Here is a 25,113-nt window from a genome sequence, read left to right on the forward strand (position 1 = left end):
GTCCGCCGAGCGGGGCCCCTCAGGTAGGCGGGGCCCCTGGCTCCGAACTGTGGGACCGAGTGGTGGGTGGAGGCGGAGAAGGGACCCCGAGGGCCTAAGAAGGTGGTTCGGTTTCTGGTCGGGAAAAGCGGAAGAGTTTCGGGGGCAGCGGCTTCCCGGCGGCCTCTGGTGGCAGTCGGGCCTAGTCGAGCCGGCCGGCGCAGGACCCAAATGCGGGGGCTGCATGTTGCCCGGTGGGAGATGTGGTTTGGGGCTGTGATCGGGGCTGCTCCCTGACCGCGTCCGGATGGTTGAGGTCCAGACGCTGCTCATTTCCAGCCGGGAAAATGTATGCGCTCCTTTTCCGTGGTTTTGGATATGACAACTTCCTTCAAGGCAGATCCGGGTGCGGGGTTTTCCTGAGTAACACTCTCGGCCTCACTAGAAAAAAACCTCAGAAAGACTGCCACAGGCCCAGTCGAAAGAGAAAACGGGCTTCTCCCCCTCCTCCACACCCCCTCCCGCCCCTATGATGTCGTCCTAGAAAGAGAGGGCGTGTTTCAGTTGCAGGCTGCCCAAGTGGCAGTTATTGGGACTGCTTTAGGTATACGTTTATAAATAGTAAATAAAACCACTTGTTAATGGTTTCCCTTTCCCCAGCCAGCTCCACCCCCAGGTGGTTTGGACTTTGAGCCCCTTATAGTCCTGATGAACAGTTTCGCTTTCCTCAAGTTTAAGACACTTGGAACTTCAAGAATTGGAGGTTTATGCAATTTGAGACCGGTCAGCACTGAGCAGAGTTCAGAGGACTAAGAGACAGGTGAGCATGTATGAGTACCTTAATTCTCAAAAATTACAGTTTTTGAGAGTAATTTTGCAGTTTCGGTAAAAGGTGCATCACCTTTATTGAATTCTAGGTGGTGCCCGCGAGTTAATCTTTCTGGGATAAATCTCAAATAATGTAGCATGAGGGTAAAGTTTTTAAAGCGTCTTCATCTTCCCTAAAATTCATTTAGAATAGCTTTACCTCCTTACAGTACGTTGGGCCTTTATACAGTTCATTCAGTTATCGAATATGTGGTCTGTATTAAGTGCTGAAGAGGCTAAGAAAGGAATCAGACCCATTTTCTGCTCTCAGTTTACAGTCTGGAGAGGAAGACAGACAAATAAACAACAAGCGGGCTTCCCTGGTGGCGCAGTGGTTGAGAGTCCGCCTGCCAATGCAGGGGACGCGGGTTCGTGCCCCGGTCCGGGAAGATCCCACATGCCGTGGAGCGCCTGGGCCCGTGAGCCGTGGCCGCTGAGCCTGCGCGTCCGGAGCCTGTGCTCCGCAACGGGAGAGGCCACAACAGTGAGAGGCCCGCGTACCGCAAAAAAAAAAAAAATAAAAAAAAAATAAAAAAAAAATAAATAAACAACAAGCTATGATGAAATCACATATAATTAAAGGCAGACATAGTGTTAAATGGAGACTAAGACGTAGAATGCAGTGGAAAAAGCAATCAATTCTCATTATTCATTTACCAGTTATTTATTCAGTACCTTCTATCTGCCCAGCATTGTGCTAGACGCCGGTGTATAAAGAAAATGTAAAATCCCTACTCTCAAGTAACTCACAATGTAGTGATTGGGAGGGAACCAAGGAAGGCATTATGGAGAAGGTGAAACTTGACCATGAAGGATGGATGACTTGGCCTTGATAGGTAGAAGAAAATGCAGGCTCAAAAGAGAAGGATGAGGACTTCCCTGGTGGCACAGTGGTTAAGAATCCGCCTGCCACTGCAGGGGACACAGGTTCGATCCCTGGTCCAGAAGATCCCACGTGGCGCGGAGCAACCAAGCCTGTGCGCCTCAACTACTGAGCCTGCGCTCTAGAGCCTGCACGCCTAGAGCCCGTTATCCGCTCTAGAGCCTGCACGCGTAGAGCCCGTTATCCGCAACAAGAGAAGCCACCGCAGTGAGAAGCCCACGCACCGCAATGAAGAGTAGCCCCCGCTTGCCACAAGTAGAGTATGCCCGTGCACAGCAACAGAGACCCAATGCAGCAAAAAAAATAAGTAAAATTTTTTTAAAAATTAAAAAAAAGAAAAAAAACAGCCTCAGGAACACAGTTCTAGCCAGTCTTTAAAAAAAAAAAAAGAGAGAGAAGGATGAGCTTCTTCTCTGGTCCCTTTAATCTTGCCTCAGGTGGTTTCTTGGCTACTCCTCCCTTGATTAGCAACTGTTCGGAATCTGCCCTTTGGAACTCAGGGAAGGTCATGGAGGCTGGAGTCTTGCCTGTAAGAAATGGTGGACAGGGACTTCCCTGGTGGCACAGTGGTTAAGAACCTGCCTGCCAGTGCAGGGGACACGGGTTCGAGCCCTGGTCCGGGAAGATCTCACATGCCACGGAGCAGCTAAGCCCATGCGCCACAGCTACTGAAACCCGCGTGCCTAGAGCCCATGCTCCACAACAAGAAGCCACCGCAGCGAGAAGCCCATGCATCTCAACGAAGAGAAGCCCCAGCTCACCGCAGCTAGAGGAAGCCCGCGCTCACCGCAGCTAGAGGAAGCCCGCGCACACAACAACAAAGACCCAATGAAGCCAAAAACAAATAAATAAGTAAAAATTTTAAAAAAATTTCAATTGAATTTTTTTGGGAATTTGTCAAACTGATTCTTAAATTCATCTAGAAGGGAAAATGTACAAGAATAGTCAAGAATTTTGGGGAAAAAAAACAATAATAGAGCCAACTCCTTATCAGTCATCCGTATACACCAGCTCTAAAGCTATAATAATTAAAATAGTAAAGTAATGCCTTAGGGCCAGAATATTATCAATGAAACAGACTTGAGTCTGTTTCTATTGAGTCTCAATTAAAGGTAGCATAAATAAATACTAGTAAACAGTGTTGAGGCAGTTGGCTGTCCATTTGAAAGAAAATAAAAGTTAGATCCCTACTTCACAGCATTAACAAAAAAATAGTATATTTTTGGGAATTCCTTGGCAGTCCAGCGGTTAGGACTTGGTGCTCTCACTGCCGTGGGCCCGGGTTCAGTCCCTGGTCAGGGAACTAAGATCCCACAAGCCCCATGGTGCAGCCAAAAACAAAAACAAAGTAAAAAAAAAAAATATATATATATATATATATATATATATATATAATTTATTATTATTATTTTTTTTTGCGGTACGCGGGCTTCTCACTGTTGTGGCCTCTCCCGTTGCGGAGCGCAGGCTCAGCGGCCATGGTTCACGGGCCCAGCCGCTCCGCAGCATGTGGGATTTTCCCGAACCGGGACATGAACCCGTGTCCCCTGCATCGGCAGGCGGACTCTCAACCACTGCACCACCAGGGAAGCCCCAAAGTAATATATTTTAAAAAATCTTGAGGTGGTCAGGGCCTGCTTTCATGGGACACAAAACTAAGAAGACATAGAGGAGAACATAGGTTTGGCCATTAAAAATAATAATTTACCATAACAAAAAATGCCATAAATAAAATTTAAAGCCAGGAGACAAGAGATAATATTTGCAACATAATTGTAAAGACTTTATATCCATGTTATATAAATCAGTAAGAGAAAGATAATCCAGTAGAAAAATGGGCACATTTCCAAAGAAGAAATTCATATCATAAATTGTTCATGCCCACAAGTCATTAGGTAAATGCACATAAAGACCACTAAGATAATACTAGGACTATTCTGAGTCCTGGAGTGTACTTATTAAGAATGAAAAAGAATGTTAACATAAATCTTGTAGGGCTTCTCTGGTGGCGCAGTGGTTGAGAGTCCGCCTGCCAATACAGGGGACACGGGTTCGTGCCCCGGTCCGGGAAGATCCCACATGCCGCGGAGCGGCTGGGTCCGTGAGCCATGGCCGCTGGGCCTGCACGTCCGGAGCCTGTGCTCCGCAACGGGAGAGGCCACAGCAGTGAGAGGCCCGTGTACCGAAAAAAAAAAAATGAATCTTGTAAAGCAGAGTCACGCCTGATCTGTTTCTTTATAAATCTGTATTTTCATCTATCAAATATGTTTAAAGTAAGATAGACTAATAGTTAAGACTTCTAATTCATTTGTCAATTCAATTAAGAAGACTCCCAGGTTGGGGCTTCCCTGGTGGCGCAGTGGTTGAGAGTCCGCCTGCCGATGCAGGGGACACGGGTTCGTGCCCTGGTCTGGGAAGATCCCACATGCCGCGGAGCGGCTGGGCCCGTGAGCCATGGCCGTTGGGCCTGCGCGTCCGGAGCCTATGCTCCGCAACGGGAAAGGCCACAACAGTGAGAGGCCCACGTACCGCAAAAAAAAAAAAAAAAAAAAAAAGAAGACTCCCAGGCATTTTTGTGGGGTGTTACTACTATATGTGTTTCAACTTTTATATATAAATTGAGATTTTTTTTTTTTGCACAACTATCTTCCCCACCCCTGTAGCTCAGAAAGAGTATAGCCAGTTTTTTTTTTTTGGCTGTGCCACGCCGCATGCGTGATGTTAGTTCCTAGACCAAGGATCGAACCAGCGCCCCCTGCAGGGTAAGCGCAGAGTCTTAACTACTGTACTGCCAGGGAAGTCCCCACCACTTTTTGGGGGTTTTTTTTGAGTATAGCCTACTTTAAATTGCTTTATCGTTCTACTTAGAGAGTAAAATGGCTTCCAGAGGAAAGACAGAGACAAGCAAATTAAAGCAGAACTTAGAAGAACAGTTGGATAGACTAATGCAGCAATTACAGGACCTGGAGGAATGCAGGTAATAGTATAATTGTGTGCTGCTATGCTGTAAAATGGCCTTTTTTTCCTGCAGCTAGATTATAAGCTCCATGTGTGCAGGCCCATGTGTGATTTTGGTTTCCCCTGTAGTGTTCTTCACAGTGCTTTGTCTACTGCAGAAATAAACTCAGTACTGGCTTTGGAGTTAAAAAGGCTGGGATATGAAAGTATTTAGATTAATTTCAAAGTGAGTGTGAACTTGGGCTAAATATTTAACCACCTTAAGTTTCCATTTCCTTGAGTGTGAAATGGAAATAATAACACCCATCTTGTCTTCAGTATTTGAAGTAGCCCTGCCTGGTATCAAGCTGAGAAGGTACTGCTTGAACTTCTGGTGTGTCTTCAGCCTTAACTGCTCAAAGAACTAAGACTGCTCATTGCCTTTTTAACAACCTTGAAAGACTATTGTAAATATTGCAGATGAAGGGAACAACACAATGCTTGGCCCAAAGCAGGCACTCGATAAATGGGAGCTGTTTTGTAGTAAATGTTTAATAAATGGCTTGTTTGGAGTACTCAGATGGCAAGTACTGCATTGCTGTTGTATTTCAAGGTGCATAAAATTTTACCTACCATTAATGATAATGATGGTAATAATAACAGCTATTTGTTAAGTACCTATTATATGCCAAGTACTTTCCATATTTCATTTAATGCTCATAGCAACCCTATAAAGTAGGTACTATCCTTATCTACAGCTTATACAATAGATAAAAAAACTGAGACTTGGCTAGTCAAATATCTTGCCCAAGGTTATACTATTGATTCAGAGACTGCTTAAAAGGAAGTTATTATGTGGTTTGTTTGTTAAGTATGTCTCATTTCGGTTTAAAAAAAAAAAAAGTTTAATTGTCAGAATTGCAGGAAAACACCCACACTAATGTCTGAACACATCCATCATTAGTATTTTGGTATTTCCTTTCAGTCTTTTTCCCCCAGGATATTTTTTGTATATATATATATGTATCTGAAGTCTTAGTGTATAAATACTAAGAATGTTTTTTTCTTTTGGAACTCTATATTTTTCTATATTATGTTCATTGTACTTCAGAGAGGAACTTGATACAGATGAATATGAAGAAACCAAAAAAGAAACTCTGGAGCAACTAAGTGAATTTAATGATTCACTAAAGAAAATTATGTCCGGAAATATGACTTTGGTTGATGAACTAAGTGGAATGCAACTGGTAAGCATAATTTACTTACATTGGTGACACAGTTTGGTTTTTGTTGTTGTTTTTTTCCAGTAAGTATATTTAAGATAGAAAATGTACCCTTTTTGGGGTTTAACTTCTGGAGGAATATCTACTTATGGATAAAACAGCATTTGCTTCCTGATCTTCATCTAGTTATATATTTGACTCCAGTGACATGCATAGAAATAGCAAATGGGGGGCTTCCCTGGTGGCGCAGTGGTTGAGAGTCCGCCTGCTGATTCAGGGGACACGGGATCGTGCCCCGGTCTGGGAGGATCCCACATGCCGCAGAGCAGCTAGGCCCGTGAGCCATGGCCACTGAGCCTGCGCATCTGGAGCCTGTGCTCTGCAACGGGAGAGGCCACAGCAGTGAGAGGCCCGCGTACCACAAGAAAGAAAAAAAAAAAAGAAAGAAAGAAATAGCAAATGGATACTAAAGTTGTAACACTGTTTGATGAACAAAGAAGACCTATTAAGAATTGAAGACCTATCAATCAAATATTGTAATATCTGATTTGTTGGACTATTTTGGTTAGCTTTCACCTTCTTGTATTTCTAGGCTATCCAGGCAGCTATCAGCCAGGCCTTTAAAACCCCAGAGGTCATCAGATTGTTTGCAAAGAAACAACCTGGTCAGCTTCGGACAAGGTTAGCAGAGGTAAAGTTTCTTTAAATTGATCCAGTCCTTGTATGTATTTCTTTTCTCAGCCCAAGAATTTGCTCATTATGTTATTCTAAAGTTTAAAAATTGGTCATTTGAAAATGTACAACACCAAGAGTGAACCCTAGGGCCTTCCCTGGCGGTCCAGTGGTTAGTACTCTGCGCTCCCAGTGCAGGGGGCCCGGGTTCGATCCCTGATCAGGAAACTAGATCCTGCGTGCCGCAACTAAAAGAGCCAACACGCCGCAACAAAGACCTGGCGGAGCCAAATAAATAAATTAATTAATTAAAAAAATAAATTAATTAAATTGAATTAAAAAAAAAAAAGAGTGAACCCTAATGTAAAGTATGGACTTTGGGTGATAATGATGTATCAGTGTAGGTTCATCAGTTGGAACAAATGTACCACTCTGGTGGGGATGTTTATAATGGAGATACTATGCATGAGTGAGGACAAGGGGTGTATGAGGAATCTCTGTACCATTTGCTCAATTTACTGTGAACCTAAAACTGCTCTAAAAAATAGTCTATTTCAAAAAACTGGTCAGTTGACTTTGGAGCCACAACCCACAACTAGGTTTCTGACAAAATTAGTCCTTTGAGCAGTTGTTGTTGATAACAAATGTAGAGGTTTAACCAGCATATGGCAGTTTAAATTGCTACTGACTGCTTCTGCTACGACTCCACATTTAAAGTTTTACTATTTATTTCTGGAGCTCTGAATTGAAATCCCATCTAGCATTCATTAGCAGCCATGCTTTATGCACGTGCGGCCTTTCCCATCTAAGAATTTCAAACATCTTTATAAACCTGACACTTGAGGAAGTCTGTTTATAGACTTGAATATAGTTAAGACATTAATAAGTTATTTGCAACCATTGGTAATTTAATAGCATAGTGGTTAAGAGCATGGATTTGGATCAAACTGTTTGGATTTGTACCCCTGTTCTACTGTGGATGTATGTGACGTTGGGGGAGTTATTTTCTTCAACCTCTTTTTTTTTCTTCTTCTTCTTTTTTCTTTCTTTGGCCGCACCACGCGGCATGTGGGATCTTAGTTCCCCGACCAAGGATCGAACCCGGGTCCCCTGCATTGGAAGGCAGATTCTTTACTACTGGACCACCAGGGAAGTCCTTCTTCAACCTCTTTTTGTGCCTGTTTCCCCATTTGTAAAAAGGCAATAATGATAGTCCCTACCTCTTATTGGTTGTTACGAGGTTTACATGGAGTAAAATGTGTAAAGCACATAGAATAGTACCAAAGCATAGTACATGCTATCAATGTTTCTGGTGGTAGAGGTGATATTTAACCAAAGTTCCAGGAGATCTGTTACCAGTTGTCTCATTCAGGCCTTTAGACCACACTTCAGTTTAATGAAATAGAGTTCTTAGAGGATAGCTCCTCTTTAAAGAAGCTATTGACCTACTAATTCCTCAGTAGAGTTTATAACTAAGACAATGGTTATGATTAGTATCAAGATTTATTAGAACTGTGTAATAACATTTCTATCATGTTTGCCTTGAGTTGTTTCTATAGTTCTTTATAATATTAATTGGTAGAGGACCTTTTCTTAAAAAAGTACATCTGAAAAGCTTGATTTTATGCAAAGAATGCTTTTAACTTAAATACCATATGCTTTGCATTCATCTATTACAGATGGATAGAGATCTCATGGTAGGAAAGCTGGAAAGAGACCTGTATACTCAGCAGAAAGTGGAGATACTAACAGCTCTCAGGAAACTTGGAGAGAAGGTACTTGTATTTAATTTAATATATTAGGTATAAAGAAAAAGTGTGAAGTATTTGGTATAGAACTTCTTGATCTGTGATTTAGTTTGTGGTCCTAAGACATTCTTAACAGGGATTCCTAGAGCCACTTTGTTCACATTTGAACTCAGTCCTTTGGGCTTTGTTCTGTTTGTTTAGCTGACTGCAGATGACGAGGCCTTCTTGTCAGCAAACGCAGGTGCTATACTCAGCCAGTTTGAGAAAGTCTCTACAGACCTTGGTGAGTACCCTCGTATTTCTGAAAGCTGGACATGAATTACTGCTCTAGATTGACAGATGGCACGGGTGAGATAAAATGATGGCCTTTTCTTGAGTTTAGAGGTGAAACCAGAATTGTTTTCTTTATAAACCTCTTTTTAATGGGTTTATTTTCCAATACTATTTAATTAAAAATAATCAAATTAATATAGCCTAATGCTTTAAAAATATTTGTCAGCTAAATGTAAATATAAAAGTAAACTAAAATGTTACATGTTCTATTTCATACCTGAATTAAAGTAAGTATTTGTAACCAATAAATTGCCCTATGTGGCTGAGTTGTTTGTGCAGGGAAGGAAATTGTCATGGCAGTGGGGAGGGTCAGGGATAATGTGCTGATAATAAAAACTCGTTTCATTTTCTGTTTTATCATCTATGTGATAGATTTTCCTCTCTTTACCTGGAACTATAAATGCATTTGAAATGACATTTCTGTTTATTATGTGTCTTTCTTCTTAGGCTCTGGCGACAAAGTTCTTGCTTTGGCAAGTTTTGAGGTTGAAAAAACAAAAAAATGACGTGGTGTGAAAACTTAGGACATTGATCGCATTCTTGTTGTAAATGGCATTTTTCTTCCGGGGATTTTGAGTCATGGCAAAGAAGTCAAGAGATTCATGAAATGTATTAATAACCTAAGAAAAGGTGACAGAAAAACATACTTAAGGCTTTTGTTTATGCCCTTCATCATTGTGCTTTATGTAGGGATACCCACTTCCGTGATCCTGGACTTGTTGGGATGGAGGGGCTCACTGGACCTTATTCATTATGGTTTGTCTGTTTAAGAGAAAACAAAATAGTGTCTCTGCCTGTCTTTATTGAGCCTCCTTGTTTTTAAGTGCTGGTAGTAAATGAAAAGATGTGAACTGATGATTCTTTTCTGCTCATGATTATCCCCACTTGGAGTAAATAATGTAGCAACATCAACAGACCTCATATGTGTTCACAGAACTTTAGAGTTCTAAGTGATCTTAAAATCCTTTTCATTTTACAAACAAGGAAAGTAAGGCTCAGCAAGAGCAAGTGACTTTCTTAAAGTCACATTAGAGACAGAGCTGGGGATAAGACTTGGGTGTCCTGTCAGTTTAATGTCCACTGAGTTTTATTTCTTTATTTTGTGCTGCTTTAAAAAAAATAATTCACACATATCGGTGCAAGTCCGTATTTATGAAAATTCAGTGTCCCCAAAAAAGTTGTCACTGAGTGACCATTCCCCAGCCCGTAAGCTCTCAGTATGAATGGTGCCCATTGTATCTCTGAGTTTTGAGCTTGGAACAATGGGAGCCCTGTTGAGAGTCTCCTGAAGTAACTTAACCTCCTGCGTTGTTTCACCAGGGAAGCAATTGGAAGTGGCAGCTCGAGGCCCTCCCTGTGTGTGACCTCTTTGCTGAAACCCAGAGGGTGGTAACTGTAAACTACTATTTACTCTTCAGTTTTGGGAGAAACACAAAATAAGTTATGAGAAGAAGTCAGTTTCTCTCCTGAGTGTTTACATCTCTCTGCACACTCAGATATATAGATTTTCCCCATATGCATGTACGTCAGCTTATTTCCTAGGCTCTGGCCACTTTATATTCTTTCACATTTTTCTCAGTATTCTTTTTCTTTAGACTTCATACCAATTAAAAACATTTTTAAAGCTTCTTGTGTACCGTAACCTCTACTAGGTGCTCTGCCAACTGGACGAATGAGGGGACCTCAGCTACATTAATGCCTTATTTGGAACTTGTAATGGGTAATTTTTTATATATTGGTTTATGATGGTCACAAACTCATGAAATTGTGACAAACTAAGAAAAAGCAAATTACCTGTTATTCATCTAGGGCTTTATGGTCAATCACCATTATTTCATTATTCTGTGTGTTTTTTTAACCAAAGTGAAATTCACATGGCCATTTAAAATTCATCATTTTAAAGTGTGCAATTCAGTGGCATTCAGTACATTCACAGTGTTGTGCAATGACCACCATTATCTAGTTGCAAAACATTTTCATCCCCCGCAAAGGAGACCCCATACTTACTAAGCAGTCATTCCCTCCTCCTTCCAGTCCTCTAGCGACCACTAATCTGCTCTCTGTCTCTATGGATTTACCTATTCAGGACATTTCGTATAAATGGAATCATATAGTATGTGACCTCTTGTGTCTGGCTTCTTTCACTCAGCGTAATATTTTTTAGTTTAATCCACATTGTAGTGTGTATTAGTACTTCGTTCGTTTTAATGGCTGAAAACATTCCCTTGCATGGATACCACTTTGTGTTTATCCATTTATCTCTTGATGAACATTTGGTGTTTTTCCACTTTTTGGCTATTGTGAATAGTGTTGCCATTATGAACGTTTGTGCCTAAGTATTTGTTTAAATATCCCTTTTCAATTCTTTTGGGTATATACCTAGGAACAGAATTGCTGTTTGGGTTTTGTTTCATTTTGTTTTAATTCATAGCAAGATTCCCTTCCAGTAGTAGTAAGACAAGGAAAATTAGGAATATTTTATATTTGAAAGAGGCCTAAATGAATCTGGAGTCCTTAACTTTGGTTTCCCTTAAACTTTCTGTAAGACTAACCTCAGTGAAATATTTTGTCATTAATCACATTAATATATTCATTTTGTAAGTGATGACTAGTACTTAATTTAAAATTAACCTTCATTTCAAAGTGACCAAGTTTGCAGTGCCTAGCAAGACACTGTCAGTCATGGCCGTGTGACCTTTGGTAGGTGACTATATATATATATATATATATATATATATATATATATATATATTTATTTATTTATTTATTTTTTATTTTATTTTTTTTTTTTGGTGACAGTATTTTTGAGCCTCATTTTCCTCATCTGTTCAGTGGGGATCATAGGAGCTAACTACTACATAGGATTACTGTGCATTCCCCTCTCTTTCTTAATGTAGAAAGCTTTACATTGGGGTTAATCCACCATTTAATAGTTTTTTCAAGGGCCATAATATGATATATTTTTCACAAATTTGGTAATTTAGAAAAATAATTTGAGAAGTCTATACAACTATAGTTATTAAATGACTTGTAAACTATGTTTATGTTCATATTTTGCTATATTTAATGTTCTAGTTTTTTAGATGTCTTGGGAGGTCTCAAACTGCAATAACTAATGCTAAGGCAGCTTTTTGACATCCTTGGGTCAAGCTAATATTTTAATGGAAAGATTTCTGCATTTTTCAAAGAACTGGGGTTGCCGCAGAAATAAATTCCAATGATCAAGTGTCCAACCTGGCTGTTTAATGAAATCTAATAATTTAAAACAATTTCTCTTTCAGTATTTTGCTTTGTTTTTATCCTGTGAGTGTTAAGTTAGGTAGAGGAAGAAATCAAGCAATAGAATGAGTTGTTCCCAGGAACGAGTTGGAGTTGGGACAGATGGGTTGTTAACTTTGGTCGATAGGCCTTTTATTGAAGACACTCAGCCAAAGAATGGTCATCTTAGGCAAAATAAAAGACTGTGCAAATCCACCATTGGAATAGTATCTTATTACAGTGACCGGTGGATAGTTTGAAATTATTACAGAAAAAATAAACCCAGACCATTTTGCCTAGAGCTTTTCAATCACTTTCCTGTCCACTTTTTTTTCTTGTCTTTTCATTACTAAGACCAAAGAACACTCTTCTTTGCCTCTCAAATTGTTTTTCAGCATTAATATGTAAATTAAAACTGTCAGCACTCCCACAGACCCCCGTGAACAAGCTGTAATTGCTTCCAGTCTGTGTGGCCCTGGAATTGAAAAGATTTAGAAACTGGGGAAACTAGTACTTAATATTTTCATTAAGTTGCAAAAAACAGGTTAGAAATATGGCTCTACTAGATATCACCCTAGAATATGGCCTTTTGACATCCTCACTCATTTTCTTTTTGAAAGCCCCTCTCCCTGCTCACACTAATAGCAAGGTGGAAAGACTGTAATGCTGAAAGGGCCTCAAACACAAGGGGTTAGTGACATTCTTAAGAGCTTACAATGCAAAGTCCATGCTGTTCCAAGCAGAGGACCAGGAAAGTTGAGCGGTTTGAGGCTGTCAGTTGGTAGCTTCCTAATGCTTGGTTGTTTTCCTCTGAGAGCATCACATTCCTTACAGCCTCAGACAGTGGACTACAATTAAAAATAAAGAAGTAAAAAATATTTTCTATAAAGGAGGTCAAGGAGAGCCACCAATTTTCTTTTGAGTTAAGAAAGAGGAAGACAGGGACTTCCCTAGTGGCGCAGTGGTTAAGAATCCACCTGTCAATGCAGGGGACATGGGTTTGAGCCCTGGTCCAGGAAGATCCCACATGCGGAGCAACTAAGCCCGTGCGCCACAACTGCTGAGCCTGCGCTCTAGAGCCCACGAGCCACAACTACTGAGCCCGCATGACACAACTACTGAAGCCCATGCGCTTAGAGCCTGTGCTCTGCAACAAGAGAAGCCACTGCAATGGGAAGCCCGCACACCACAAAGAAGAGTAGCCCCTGCTTGCTGCAACTAGAGAAAGCCTGTGTGCAGCAATGGAGACCCAACACAGCCAAAAATTAATTAATTAAAAAACAAAAGGAGGAAGATAATGCTAGTAAGAGTCCTTTCTAAGATTATGCATCAGTCACAGGTAGGTCCTCTGCCCTCAGCTTCTGGCAACTGTGACTGAACTTCTGAAGCCTTCCCACAAGAACCTCTGATTTTGTGTTTCATTCATAATTTCAATACATGGTTTAAGAGTTTAAGTTATCGTAATTATGTCTGTTCATTCTAAAATGTCTTAAGTAGTTCAAGTACTATTTTTTTGTTGCTGCTAAATTGTCATATATATAAGAAGAGTTCAATGATTTTTTTGGCTTGTATGAAAACCTGATTCTTTTAGGCCTGGCCTTATTCCTGCAATACTCGTAAACCAGGCCAAGTTGAAAACTGAGGCAGTGACCCTCGATGATAATTTAAAAAATAGGTAATTTAGGTAAAAGTAAATATTTGGCCTGGATTAGGTTGTGATTGTCTTAATCCTATGGTTAACCATGTTCTTAGAAAATGTGTTTATTCATCTTAAAAAAAAATTTTTTTTTTTTCGGCCACACCACTCGGCATGCAGGATCTTAGTTCCCTGTCCAGGGATCAAACCCGTTCCCCACTGCAGTGGAAGTGCCGAGTCCTAACCACTGGACCACCATGGAAGTCCCTTAAAAAAAATTTTTTTTAACTTTGTTAGCACTCAAGTTTTACATCAAGTTTGTTCTAGGTCTTGGTAAATTATACCTTAGGTTTGGTTTTTAAAGCTCTGAGCTTGTAAATTAACTATACTTCAATAAAAATAAATAAAGTTATAAAAAAAGTTAGCAGCCTGTAGGAGGCAATAAATCTGGCACCCTATATCAATGCTTGGAAGAGAGTCACCCACCAATCAGGAGAGTCCACTTTAAACTCATAGAAGCAAGAAATAAACTTCCATTGCGTTTGAACCACCAAAACAAACAAGACCTCTGAGCTTATACTCATTTATTTAAATATTTTGTTTCATATTTACTCAGGAGAGGAGCATTTGTAATTTTCAAGCAAACAGGCAAAATCTCAGCCCCTTAGCCTCAGCCTCGTGGCATTTCTTTTCATCCTGTCTTCCAGAACCATGAGTGGTTTATTCCTCTGCAAGAAAATACCAGGAGCAAGAGTCCAAATAAAAGAGTACGTGAGACATACCTAAATCTACTTTCCATTCTCAGGAAGGAAAATGTGAACTCTGTCTTTAACTTGTGGGCCTGGAGCAGAAATGAGGGATGTGAGTGTGCTCATTCATGTGTGTGCCTCTCTTCTGGGAACCTGACTGCTCCCACAGTACTCTTACGACCTCCCACGGTGCTGCTCTTGCCAGAGAGGGAGGTTGATTGTGCCAGGTTAATTTTGTTACAATGAACGCACTGGACAAATTGTGTACACTAGACCCTTTTACTTTGAAAAACTCAAAATGTACTTTCTCTGGTGGGGATTAGGTCTTGAAAGTGAAGAGAATGGATTTTAGAAAATCTTAACAACAATTACTATGTGGAAGCAAGGAAAGCTTCTATCTGCTACCTCTTCTGATTGTGATGTCATTTATTCTTTCATCAGGCATTTATTGAGTGCTGAGATATGCCCGACACATTACTTGGCTCTTTTTGGTTAAATTTTCTAAAATGGATATTGAATAGAGTCCTTTTATTAAAAAAATAAGACTTTTAAGTGTTTATATGGTTAATAGAAGTTTAGATATCTGGCTGCATCACCAAGAGGTTTATTTCACAATGATAAAATTGTGTTTTAAATAGACCTACCCCTCTTTCCAAATCTGTCACTCCATCATAGTTAGCTGGATCCTTAGAAACATTATTTCAGATGTGTATTCATATATTATAAGGAAGAGTACACTTGGAAATAATTCTGATCTGTACAATTTGATCTAAATGATCTCTTTCGTCTATAATTTTTTACCTCATTTTAAAATCAATCTTGTAGGAAATTCCCTGGCAGTCCATTGGTTAGGACTTGGCACTTTCACTGCTGTGGGTCTGGGTTCAATCTCTGGTCGGGGAACTAAGATCCTTCAAGCCACGCAAAGTGGCAAAAAAATAAAAAATCAATAAAATCAATATTGTAAAATGCATATCTCACTAAAATACACTTGACCCTTGAACAACACGGGGGTTGGGGGTGCCCACCCTCTGCGCAGTTGAAAATCCATGTACAATTTGACAGCCCTCGGTATCTGCGGTTCCACATCCGTGGATCCAAACAACCACAGGTTGTGTAGTACTGTAGTATGTATTTAGTGAAAGAAATCTGGGTATAAATTGACCCACACATGCAAACCCATGTTGTTCAAGAGTCATCTGTGTTTATATTATTAAGTCATTTTGGAGAATATTAAATGGAAAGAAAGTGGGAATACTCCTGTAGGGGAGGAAAGATATCTTTCCTCTTTTTGCGTTCTTAACTGGGACCCCTATAACAGAGGCAGATTAACAAGAGAAAAGCACACACATTTATTTACTGTAAGTGTTATGTGACATGGGAACCTTCATAAGGAAATGAAGACCCAGAGAAACTGTTAAATCTGAGTGCTTGTATGCTAGATTTGATGAAGGGTGGAAAGTTGTGGGAAAATGAGATAGAACAAAGGTGAGCTAAGTGTAAGAAACTGAGGGAAACTTAGCCAGATCTGTTTGTTCCCATTCCTCTCTGTCTCTTCTTTGAAGGTAAAGATGTTCCTTCCTTCCAGATATTGGACAGGGCACCTCTCACATGAGGGTTTTATGACCTGCTTCAAGGGAAGGTCAAAAGTCCTTACTACTCATGCCATTTCTCAAGTTCCATCAGCTTAAAATAGTCAATATGCCAAGGTGCCATATCGTGGGGTGGTGTGTCCCCTGAACCCTGTCACTACATTTCTAATCCTAATTGTGTCACTCTTTTATACTTAATTTTGGTCTCATTTTGTCAAGTCACCTTCCAAATATTCATGTAGATATTTTGTGAAGAATAGTTATTAAATGGTTAAATGGCTTTGAAACTACAGTGTAAGGAACTGTATAAAATTAAATAATGCCACTTTCATTAAAATATTTAAAATCTTAAAATATACATTTTAAGAATACTAAATAAAATGGAGGCATTGTGTTTGGTTTGACAAAGGGAAGCTTGTGTTCATATCTAGATATTTGAAATAACAGGAAATTAAGATCATAAAATATATTAACTAGGAGTACCTAATGTGGGGAAAAGCCTACAATTCTGTTTCTCCTGTCTTTTCATTTCCTGGATGTGAGATTAATTTACTTTTAAATTTCCTTTAATGACATAACTTGTGCTAAAGAGATCTTATAATAACCCAAGACATCCTAGTGAAAGGATGTTATTGGGTTTGTGGGAATTTGTGTGTTAATATTATAGTCTGTCTCAGCAGGGTGTCATTAGCAGCAGAAATGGAAGGCAAATTAAAACTAGTCCCTTTATCTTTTCCAGACACTGCAGCCCCTTTAGCATGCTGTTTCTATACATCTTCTCTGAAAAGAAATTAAATGGAAATTGCCTGCTCAAAGTTGTTTTAAAGTCACAAGTGTCACCTGTATGCTTGCTTAAGGACTCCCTGCCTCCTCTTCTCTGTGAGCATGTCTTCTGCTTTCCTGAGAAAGCTTTTCTACTTATTAGTAAAATAAGTGTCCCTTTCTGTTCTGTCTGTACTTAGCCACCAATTAGTAAGATGAGCAGAAATGCTCCCATGCTGAGCATCCTGCTGGGGGCATGGAAGAGGCTGACACTACTTCATGATGTGAGCTATATGAGCGCCTTTTTATCTCCCAGGAGAGGTTCTCAATAGATTTGGTCTGCCCCCTGGAGCCTGTAGCTATTTTAGTCTAACTACTCATTAAAGTCAATCTAAGATATTGCTAAAGCCTTTGGATTCTTCAAGTGCATTGCCTCCACTCGAATTCAGCTAAAAATAGTTCACTTTCACTCCCCAGGGCTGCTTCCAAGTTACATGAACTCTCCCCTCAGCCTCACACCCCACCAAAAATATTGATGTCCACAGCAAGACTAGCTTCTTATTAAAGACCCAGGACTATGGCTGTGAATGCATTCCTAACTGCAAGAATGGAAGAAAAGAATGAATCCCAGTTAAAGCTAAGCCCAAGAATGTGAGATAAATCAGGACTTTGGGGGGGGGAAACAGATTTGTTTTCATCCCAAATAATAATTTTTTTAAAAAAGAAAAGAAAAATAAATGCAAAAAACCCCCACCCCCCAAAACAATAAATTAAATCTAAAAATTGATGAGTACTTAGCACTGTGCCAGACTCATCCGTCATAAATTGAATGCCTACTGTGCCATTCTAAGCCGATAATTCTAAGCTGATAATATTATACAGTTTTATATTCTATCCAGTAAAGGCTTTGGGAAAATTAAAGCAATTGTTTGGGGGCTAAAGCAAGGTGGATTAGGACGAAGAAAGCAACAGACTACCATGTATTTATTCTCCATCAAGAATGGAAAATGCCTTGATGATAGCTGCTTTGATATATTGGAGTATTACCTAACAATTATTTATTCAGACCTTCCTCCCTTGAGGTGGAACATACTTCCTTATCCCGCTGTTTTGGGCCTGGCAATTAGACTGCATTTGACAAATGGGATGTTTATGGATATGATTCCTGGAGAGGTCTTCAGTGTGCTTCCCCAGTTGGTCTTGGTGCTCTTGCTCTTCTGCCATTCATCATAAGAGGAATGTGCCCTTTGTGGCCTCTGGTTCAAGGAGAATGAGGACACGTGGAGCAGACTTAATCCCAATCTACAGCTAAACCCTGTTGATCCCGGCCTAACCCAACAGAGTCACAGTCGGCCCACAGCCTGAAGTATACCCACACCAGGCAATTTGCAGACCCCTGAACAAAAGCCACAAATGCTTGTTAAGCCACTGAGTTTCGAGGTGGTTTTTTTTATGCAGCAATCACTTGCTGATACACCGTTCTTATCCCACTTTAGTCCATTCTCCTTGCAAAAGCCATAGTCACCTATTTAAGTACACATCCAACGATGTCATGTCCTTGTTTAAACCTTTTGGTGGTTCTCATTACTTTGGGGGATACATACTGAATGCTTAGCGTAACCTATGAAGTCCTGTATGATAGGGGCCTGACCTCTTTCCCCATCACTCTGCACTCTAGCCACCCGGCCTTCTCTCTCAGTAGTTTGATCTCACCATCCTCCCTTTCTTCCTCGTGGCCTTTTTATGGGCCGGTCCCACTGTGTGCTATCCTCTTCTCCCCACTCTTTGCTTAGTTAACTCCTACTTATACCTCAAGTGTGAGCTTTTATATTATTTTCCCAGGGAAACTCTCCCTGACCCTAATGCAAGGTTAGGTTCCCAATTATATGGTCTCAGAGCCCATTGTGTTTCAGCTTTTAGCACTTAACTATAATTGCAATGAATTATTCAGGTGTATAATTCATTGGTGTATGTCTTATCCATCATGAGGGCAAGGACAGTATGTGTCTGATTTGCGGCTTTATCCCCTGCCTTACACAATGACATGCGATTGGCTAAAGAGACTATGCTTGAACAAAAGCCAGGGGATACATAATAGTTCACGTGTGAAACGTTGATGAAGTTCTGAATCAGTTCAAGTGAAAGGTCCCCTAAGAACTTAGAGGAAGGTAGTGTGAATATTGGAACAAGGTCAGAAAAAGACACCTGCAAAGAAAACACAGTCTCTTGTTAGTCACAGAACCAGGTTAGTTACAGTAATAATGAGCGTTAGATCTCTAAATGTTATTGAATTAGAAATGAAAACTCCAATTGTAAGAGGAAATGTCATTAGCTGCCAGGGGATTGACAATTTGGAAAGGTTGCACTGTAGAACTGCCAATTAGTTTCAAACAAGTGGAGATGGTCCAAGAATTTAAAAGTAAGATCAAACTGTGCCTTTTTTGAGCTCTTAACTTTTTAAAATAGTGTCACAGCTTATGTAACAGGAAGAAACCGTTCGAGGTATCCTGATATATACAAAGAAAAAGTAAAACCTACCAGGAATGATATGACGTTTGTAATTTGAAGTGAAAATCTCACGAAGGTTTTAGTACAAAGCACAAAGAAAAGAAAATCAAGGTGGATGGAGCTTCAAGCATTAAACTTCCAGTGCCCTTAGTGTGTATGAGCAAGAAAGATGCATCTCAAGGGGAGACTTGGGAGTCACAACCTCAGGGTTCACTGGAGCCTACGAAGACCTGGCTGAGCCTCGTCCTGTCACTCCCTGGCCTGCACTTGCCGTCACAGAGGGCAGCCTGTGGAAGCCATTTCATTTTCATATTCCAGTTTTTCAGCAATGTATACAAATGTAGCCTAAGTTGCCTTTTTTCTTTTTAAGGGAAAAAAGTGGTAGAGGATTTTAAAAAATTCTTTAGCTGTTAAGTATCTTGGTCTATTTCCCTTGGCTCTATAACTTGTGCGAATTAAAATGATTTCAACAGAGGATTCTAGAGTGCAGCTTCTTTTATTTTCCTTTTGCCACCTGTGTGGGCTCTCATGTTCTTTGCTTAAATAATTAATAATCATTAGTATCTGTTATGCAGCGTGTGGGAGAAGAGTGGATAATCTGGGATCCCAGGACATTTACACTATGCTTGTCCCCTTTGCATACGCTTTCATGTGACGCTCTTCATTAGCTGGCACCAGGGTGTAGATTTGCTGCCCTCAGCCTTTAGTGTTTATTAACTATAAAAAAAGAGCCCCATCTGATTCACAACCAGCTGGGGGCAAGTACTGCTGATGGGAAGTAATTTCCTAGAAGAGCAGTAATGAAGAAAGTGAGGGGAGCAGTGTGTGCAGAAAACAAAGCCACAAAGTTCATTTAGATTGACCAACCTCTGCTGGACCAAAATGCAGACTCTAAGTGTCTGTCACATTACTGCAAAGCCCGACCTCGGTCTTACAAATAGCAAATAGCTAAACATATAAATGTGGAACAGGAGAGTTTATACTCTCAGGTAGGTTTGAAAATTTCTACTCTTAGAACAGTGAAGGGTAGGAGCAAAGCTACAAATATTTAATAAGAGGCCCCACTACTAGTTAGCAACGGTAACCTGGTGGGCAGTCTGTCCATCAGTAGGGTGAGGAAGGAATTGCTTGTCAGGAGTGGTCTTTTCAGTCTCACCTAAATACACTGGTAACATTTCCATATCTACAGATATGAAATGCATTGGTTTGTGCAGGGGGGAAAGATAGCTGTTGTCATTTATTCCCAGAGAGTAGAGGTTCTTTGCTTTTAAGGATGGTAATTTTTTATGCTTAATTAGACGATAACCAGCCGGGAAAAAAAAGGTGATAAACAGACTACTGTGCTTAAAGACTAATAGGCTGAATCTTTGGATCCAAATTGAGGCCTTATGTTGGTTTGAGGCTGAACATTTGAGGCTCACAAAGTACACTTATTAGGCATGTTGGTTGGGCTTCCCTGGTGGCGCAGTGGTTAAGAATCCACCTGCCAAGGCAGGGGACACGGGGTTCGAGCCCTGGTCTGGGAAGATCCCACATGCTGCGGAACAACTAAACCCGTGCACCACAACTACTGAGCCTGCGCTCTAGAGCCTGCGAGCCACAACTCCTGAAGCCCACGCGCCTAGAGCCTGTGCTCCGCAATAAGACAAGCCACCACAATGAGAAGCCCGCGCACTGCAATGAAGAGTAGCCCCCGCTCGCTGCAACTAGAGAAAGCCTGCACACAGCAATGAAGACCCAACGCAGCCAAAAATAAATTAAAAAAAAAAAAAAAGACGTGTTGGTCTGTCAAAACACTCAGCAAAAGAAATGAATAATTATTTCTTTATATTGTTCCCAAGCACAGTACAAACAAGGTTCTGTGATGTAGGGAGCATGTACGTATCAGATGCTGCAGAAACCAACACTCTAGGGACAGGTTGGCGGCGAGCCAGATGTTCAAAGCTGCACATACCCCACTCATGACACAAAATATGTATATCCACTGCTCTACAAAATGCTTTCATCACTGTGTTGAATAATTCCTTATTATCTCCAAAGTAAACTTAAGTGACAAGTCACTTGCCAAGGTGAAAGAGGAGAATGGCACACGACCGCGGCATGCTTTGTCTGCCGCGCGCTTAGCTTCTGTGTCACTCACTGTCTATCCTCAGAGAAGTTAGAGTTGTATCACATGTAAACAGGATGACAAACATAGGGACCAATGCAAAAGACAATTTTTCGAACTTTCTATATGATTGGAAGTTATTACTGTTTAAAATTTGGTTTTCAAAACACAAAAAGAATTGGTTCTTATTTTCTTTACTAAAAAAAAAATCTCTTCTTTATTCAGTACAAAGTCTTTTCCCTTCTCTCCCATTCTCACCTTGTACCTGCTCAACTTGTAGGCAGGAGGCCCTCTTACAGGGTAAAATTTGAGGACCACTGTTGCCATAACTACTTCAAAATAGCTTTCCTTCCCTGCAGCCTGCTGTGGCTCCACTGTTGTTTCATACTTGGCCTGAATATTTTACTGTTAGAGTTATCCCTTTGATACAGAGGATAGAGATTTTTTTTCCTCCAGAAAGCAACTATTTAAAGATACATATATGTCTGGGAGCACAGAGAGGCCCTCCCCAAAGCTGAAAGGGTAAAATGTAGAATCATAAATTTATTGAGTGAAGCGTGAAAAGAGGGTTGGTAGCATTGGAGTTGCGGGTGGAGATGGGGAAATAGGAGTGACTATCAATGGGAGGGAAAGTCCTGGTTCAGACTTCGCACATTTATTTATTCATGCAGTATTTGTTGAGCATCTACACTGCCAGCTACTATGCTAGGTGGAAGTGGTTCACAGTGACCTCCTTGCCGTCCTGGAATTTATGGCCATGTTGGGACTGGGGCTGGCCTAGCATAGGTAAAGAAAAGTCTCCTTGGGCTTCCCTGGTGGCGCAGTGGTTGAGTGTCCACCTGCCGATGCAGGGGACACGGGTTCGTGCCCTGGTCCGGGAAGATCCCACATGCCGCGGAGCGGCTGGGCCCGTGAGCCATGGCCGCTGAGCCTGCGCGTCCGGAGCCTGTGCTCTGCAATGGGAGAGGCCACAGCAGTGAGAGGCCCGCGTACCACAAAAAATAAATAAATAAAATAAAAAAGAAAAGTCTCCTTGAGTTTGGGATTAGCAGATACAAACTACTATATATAAAATAGATAAACAACAAGGTCCTACTGTATAGCACAGGGAACTATATTCAGTATGCTGTAATAAACCATAAAAGAAAAGAATATGAAAAAGAATATGTATATATATGTTAAACTGAATCATTGTGCTGTACACCAGAAACTAACACAACATTGTAAATCAACTACACTTCAGTAAAAGGAAGAGAAATGGTACTCATATGTACCAAGGCACAAAGAAGTATCCTGCGATCAAGGAATAGGGAGAGGGCCTGTGTGTGGTGGAAGCTCAGTTGGCAAAGGTAGTTCAAGGTCAGGCTGGAGCCAGGTCATGCAAGGCCTTGTAGCCATGCTAAAGATTCTGAACTTCATCAGGAAAACAAAGAGAAGTCGTTGAATAACAGAGGTGTGACAAGATCAGTACATTTTAAGAAGATCCCTCTAGCTGCTGTGTGGGCAATGGATTGACGGTGGTAGGGAAAGCCTGAATGAGAGCACACTTGGGAGTTAGTGCTGGAGTCATGGTGAGGGCTGATGATGGGTTAAACTGGAGCAGAATAGTGGAGAGGGTGGGAATTGGGGAGATTCAGGGTATGGTCTGAGGGTGGAAACAACATGGACTGAACGTGACGGATAAAGGAGAGCATGGTGTCAAGGATACTCTTTTAAGTTTCTGGTATAAGCAACTTGGTGGAGTGGTGCCAGCTGTTGACAGAGGAAAGGCAGATTTGGGGACCTATTAAGTGTGAGATGGTTTGTGCAGAACTGGTGCAAGGTCTACTGAAACCATGGAACACACCATGATAGGTTCTCTCCCTTTCACTTTCCTTCCCTCCAAATCTTGGTCTCTGTGTCTGTCTACTAACGTTGCCTCATTCCTTCAGAATTTTCCATGGGATGGGTGGAGGATGATGCTAGCATTTTTGAGGTCACATCCTTACAGCTCTTGATCCAACAGGAAAGAAAGAGCTTCCCTTCATTTCCAATTCAGAAAGTTTCAGAGAAGGACTCCAATTGGCTCCGCTCAAGTCACATCCTCTTCTTAGCCAATGGTCAAGAGAACGCAGCACTTAAATTGATCAAGCTTGGGTTCATGTCTCCCCTGTTTGCTTTTTTTTTGTTGAGGGGAAAGGGTAGAATACTATAGTTGGTAACCTCATCAGCGCCTCTGGTGGGTAGACAGTGGGGAGGAGCAGTTCCCCAAAGGGCAGAGGCAGTGCTGGGCTGTCAGAACTAACAGATGTTTCCTGCCTCCTAAGCCTTCAGTGTTTCATCCTGTGTTAATCCTGCAGTAATACTGCTATCTAGAAATGCAGAATTTTCCAACTCTGAGCTGATGGGGTAGTTAAGGGCCCGGCTATGTTGATGAACTTATTGTAATTTTGAACTATAGAAACAATTTATTTATGTAAATTTTGAAAAAAGGAAAAGCATCCACTATTTCACACTGACACCTTGTCATTTTGTGCATTCCTTTCCCACATTTATCCTTAAGCATATACCTTTCTTTTTTCCCTCCTTGCATGTGGGAATCTCAGTTCCCTGGTCTCAGTTCCCCAACCAGGGATCAAACCCGTGCCCCCTGCAATGAAAGCGTGGAGTCTTAACCACTGGACCACCAGGGAAGTCCCTTAATTCATTTGTTTATTATTATTATTATTATTTTTTTTTTATTATTTTTTATTTTTTTTTTTTGCTGTACGCGGGCCTCTCACTGCTGTGGCCTCTCCCGTTGCGGAGCACAGGCTCCGGACACACAGGCTCCGCGGCCATGGCTCGCGGGCCCAGCCGCTGCGCGGCACGTGGGATCCTCCGGGATAGGGGCACGAACCCCTGTCCCCTGCATCGGCAGGCGGACTCTCAACCACTGCGCCACCAGGGAAGCCCTGTTTATTATTTTTAAAAATATTTATTTATTTATTTTGGTTGCACTGAGTCTTAGTTGTGGCAGGCAGGCGCCTTAGTTGCGACTTTCCGGCTCCCTAGCTGTGGCATGCGAACTTTTAGTTGCGGCATGCATGTGGGATCTAGCTCCCCGACCAGGGATGGAACCTCTGGCCCCCTGCACTGGGAGCTCGGAGTCCCAACCACTCTGCCACCAGGGAAGTCCCAATTCATTTGTTTAAACATCAATATTTACATGAAAATAACTTGAATATGTAAGTTTGTTGTATTGGTATGCGGTAGAAAACTTGAGAGACAAGCTAGTAACTGTATTGGGAAATATTGCTTGAGCTCTTGTTATGGGCATGGTAGTCTGGAAGCTGATGGAAATACAGACATCATTAAAATCTATTTCTGGCCTTTAAAAGTTCATAATCTCATGACTTTTGATAAAATTAAAGTATTCCTCAATTGTAACTAAAAACAGTTATTAAATCAAAAGAGCAATATGGACATTGGAGGATATAAATACAGTAAAAAAAAAAAAAAGTATCTTGTATCCTTGCATAGGGAAGGGAAAGAAAAGTGAGGGGAGTGGAAGAGGACGGGACAGAAAAGGAGTGAAAAGGCTGGGGAAAGCGGGGCAGTAAGGCCTCTAAACTGTGGTTGATGTCACCCCATGCAGTTGTTAAGTTAAATGTTGAAAGTGAGACCACACTTGAAGACACGCGTCCCTTTAAAAGGGAAGGTGGGTGTTCAGAGCAATTCTCACTTTGCCTAAAAGGGGCTGTTTCTCTCTATACTCTCTCCAGACAGAGCCAGATTAGCAGACATAGTCAGACTTTCTATAGAAACATTTTAATCAAGGGCACCCTTCTCCCCAGAAAAATGCACTCACTACCAATACAAACGGTATTCTAAGTTTAAC

At 41.0% G+C, this 25,113-nt stretch overlaps 1 protein-coding gene across 1 annotated transcript; it reads left to right on the forward strand.

Annotated features, from left to right (window-relative positions):
* The first annotated feature begins 669 nt into the window (after nt 1–669).
* Nucleotides 670–17,117, forward strand: LZIC (leucine zipper and CTNNBIP1 domain containing). The gene is made up of 7 exons (XM_081220943.1): nt 670–799; nt 4,598–4,706; nt 5,778–5,913; nt 6,482–6,580; nt 8,241–8,336; nt 8,511–8,592; nt 9,090–17,117. Exons 2-7 carry the CDS (start codon nt 4,606–4,608, stop codon nt 9,146–9,148), a joined length of 573 nt encoding a protein of 190 aa, XP_081077069.1. The 5' UTR covers nt 670–799; nt 4,598–4,605; the 3' UTR covers nt 9,149–17,117.
* Nucleotides 17,118–25,113: the final 7,996 nt, after the last annotated feature.

This window comes from Mesoplodon bidens (genome assembly GCF_964165515.1).
Source record: "Mesoplodon bidens genome assembly, chromosome: 2".
NCBI classification, from domain to species: Eukaryota; Metazoa; Chordata; class Mammalia; order Artiodactyla; family Ziphiidae; genus Mesoplodon; species Mesoplodon bidens.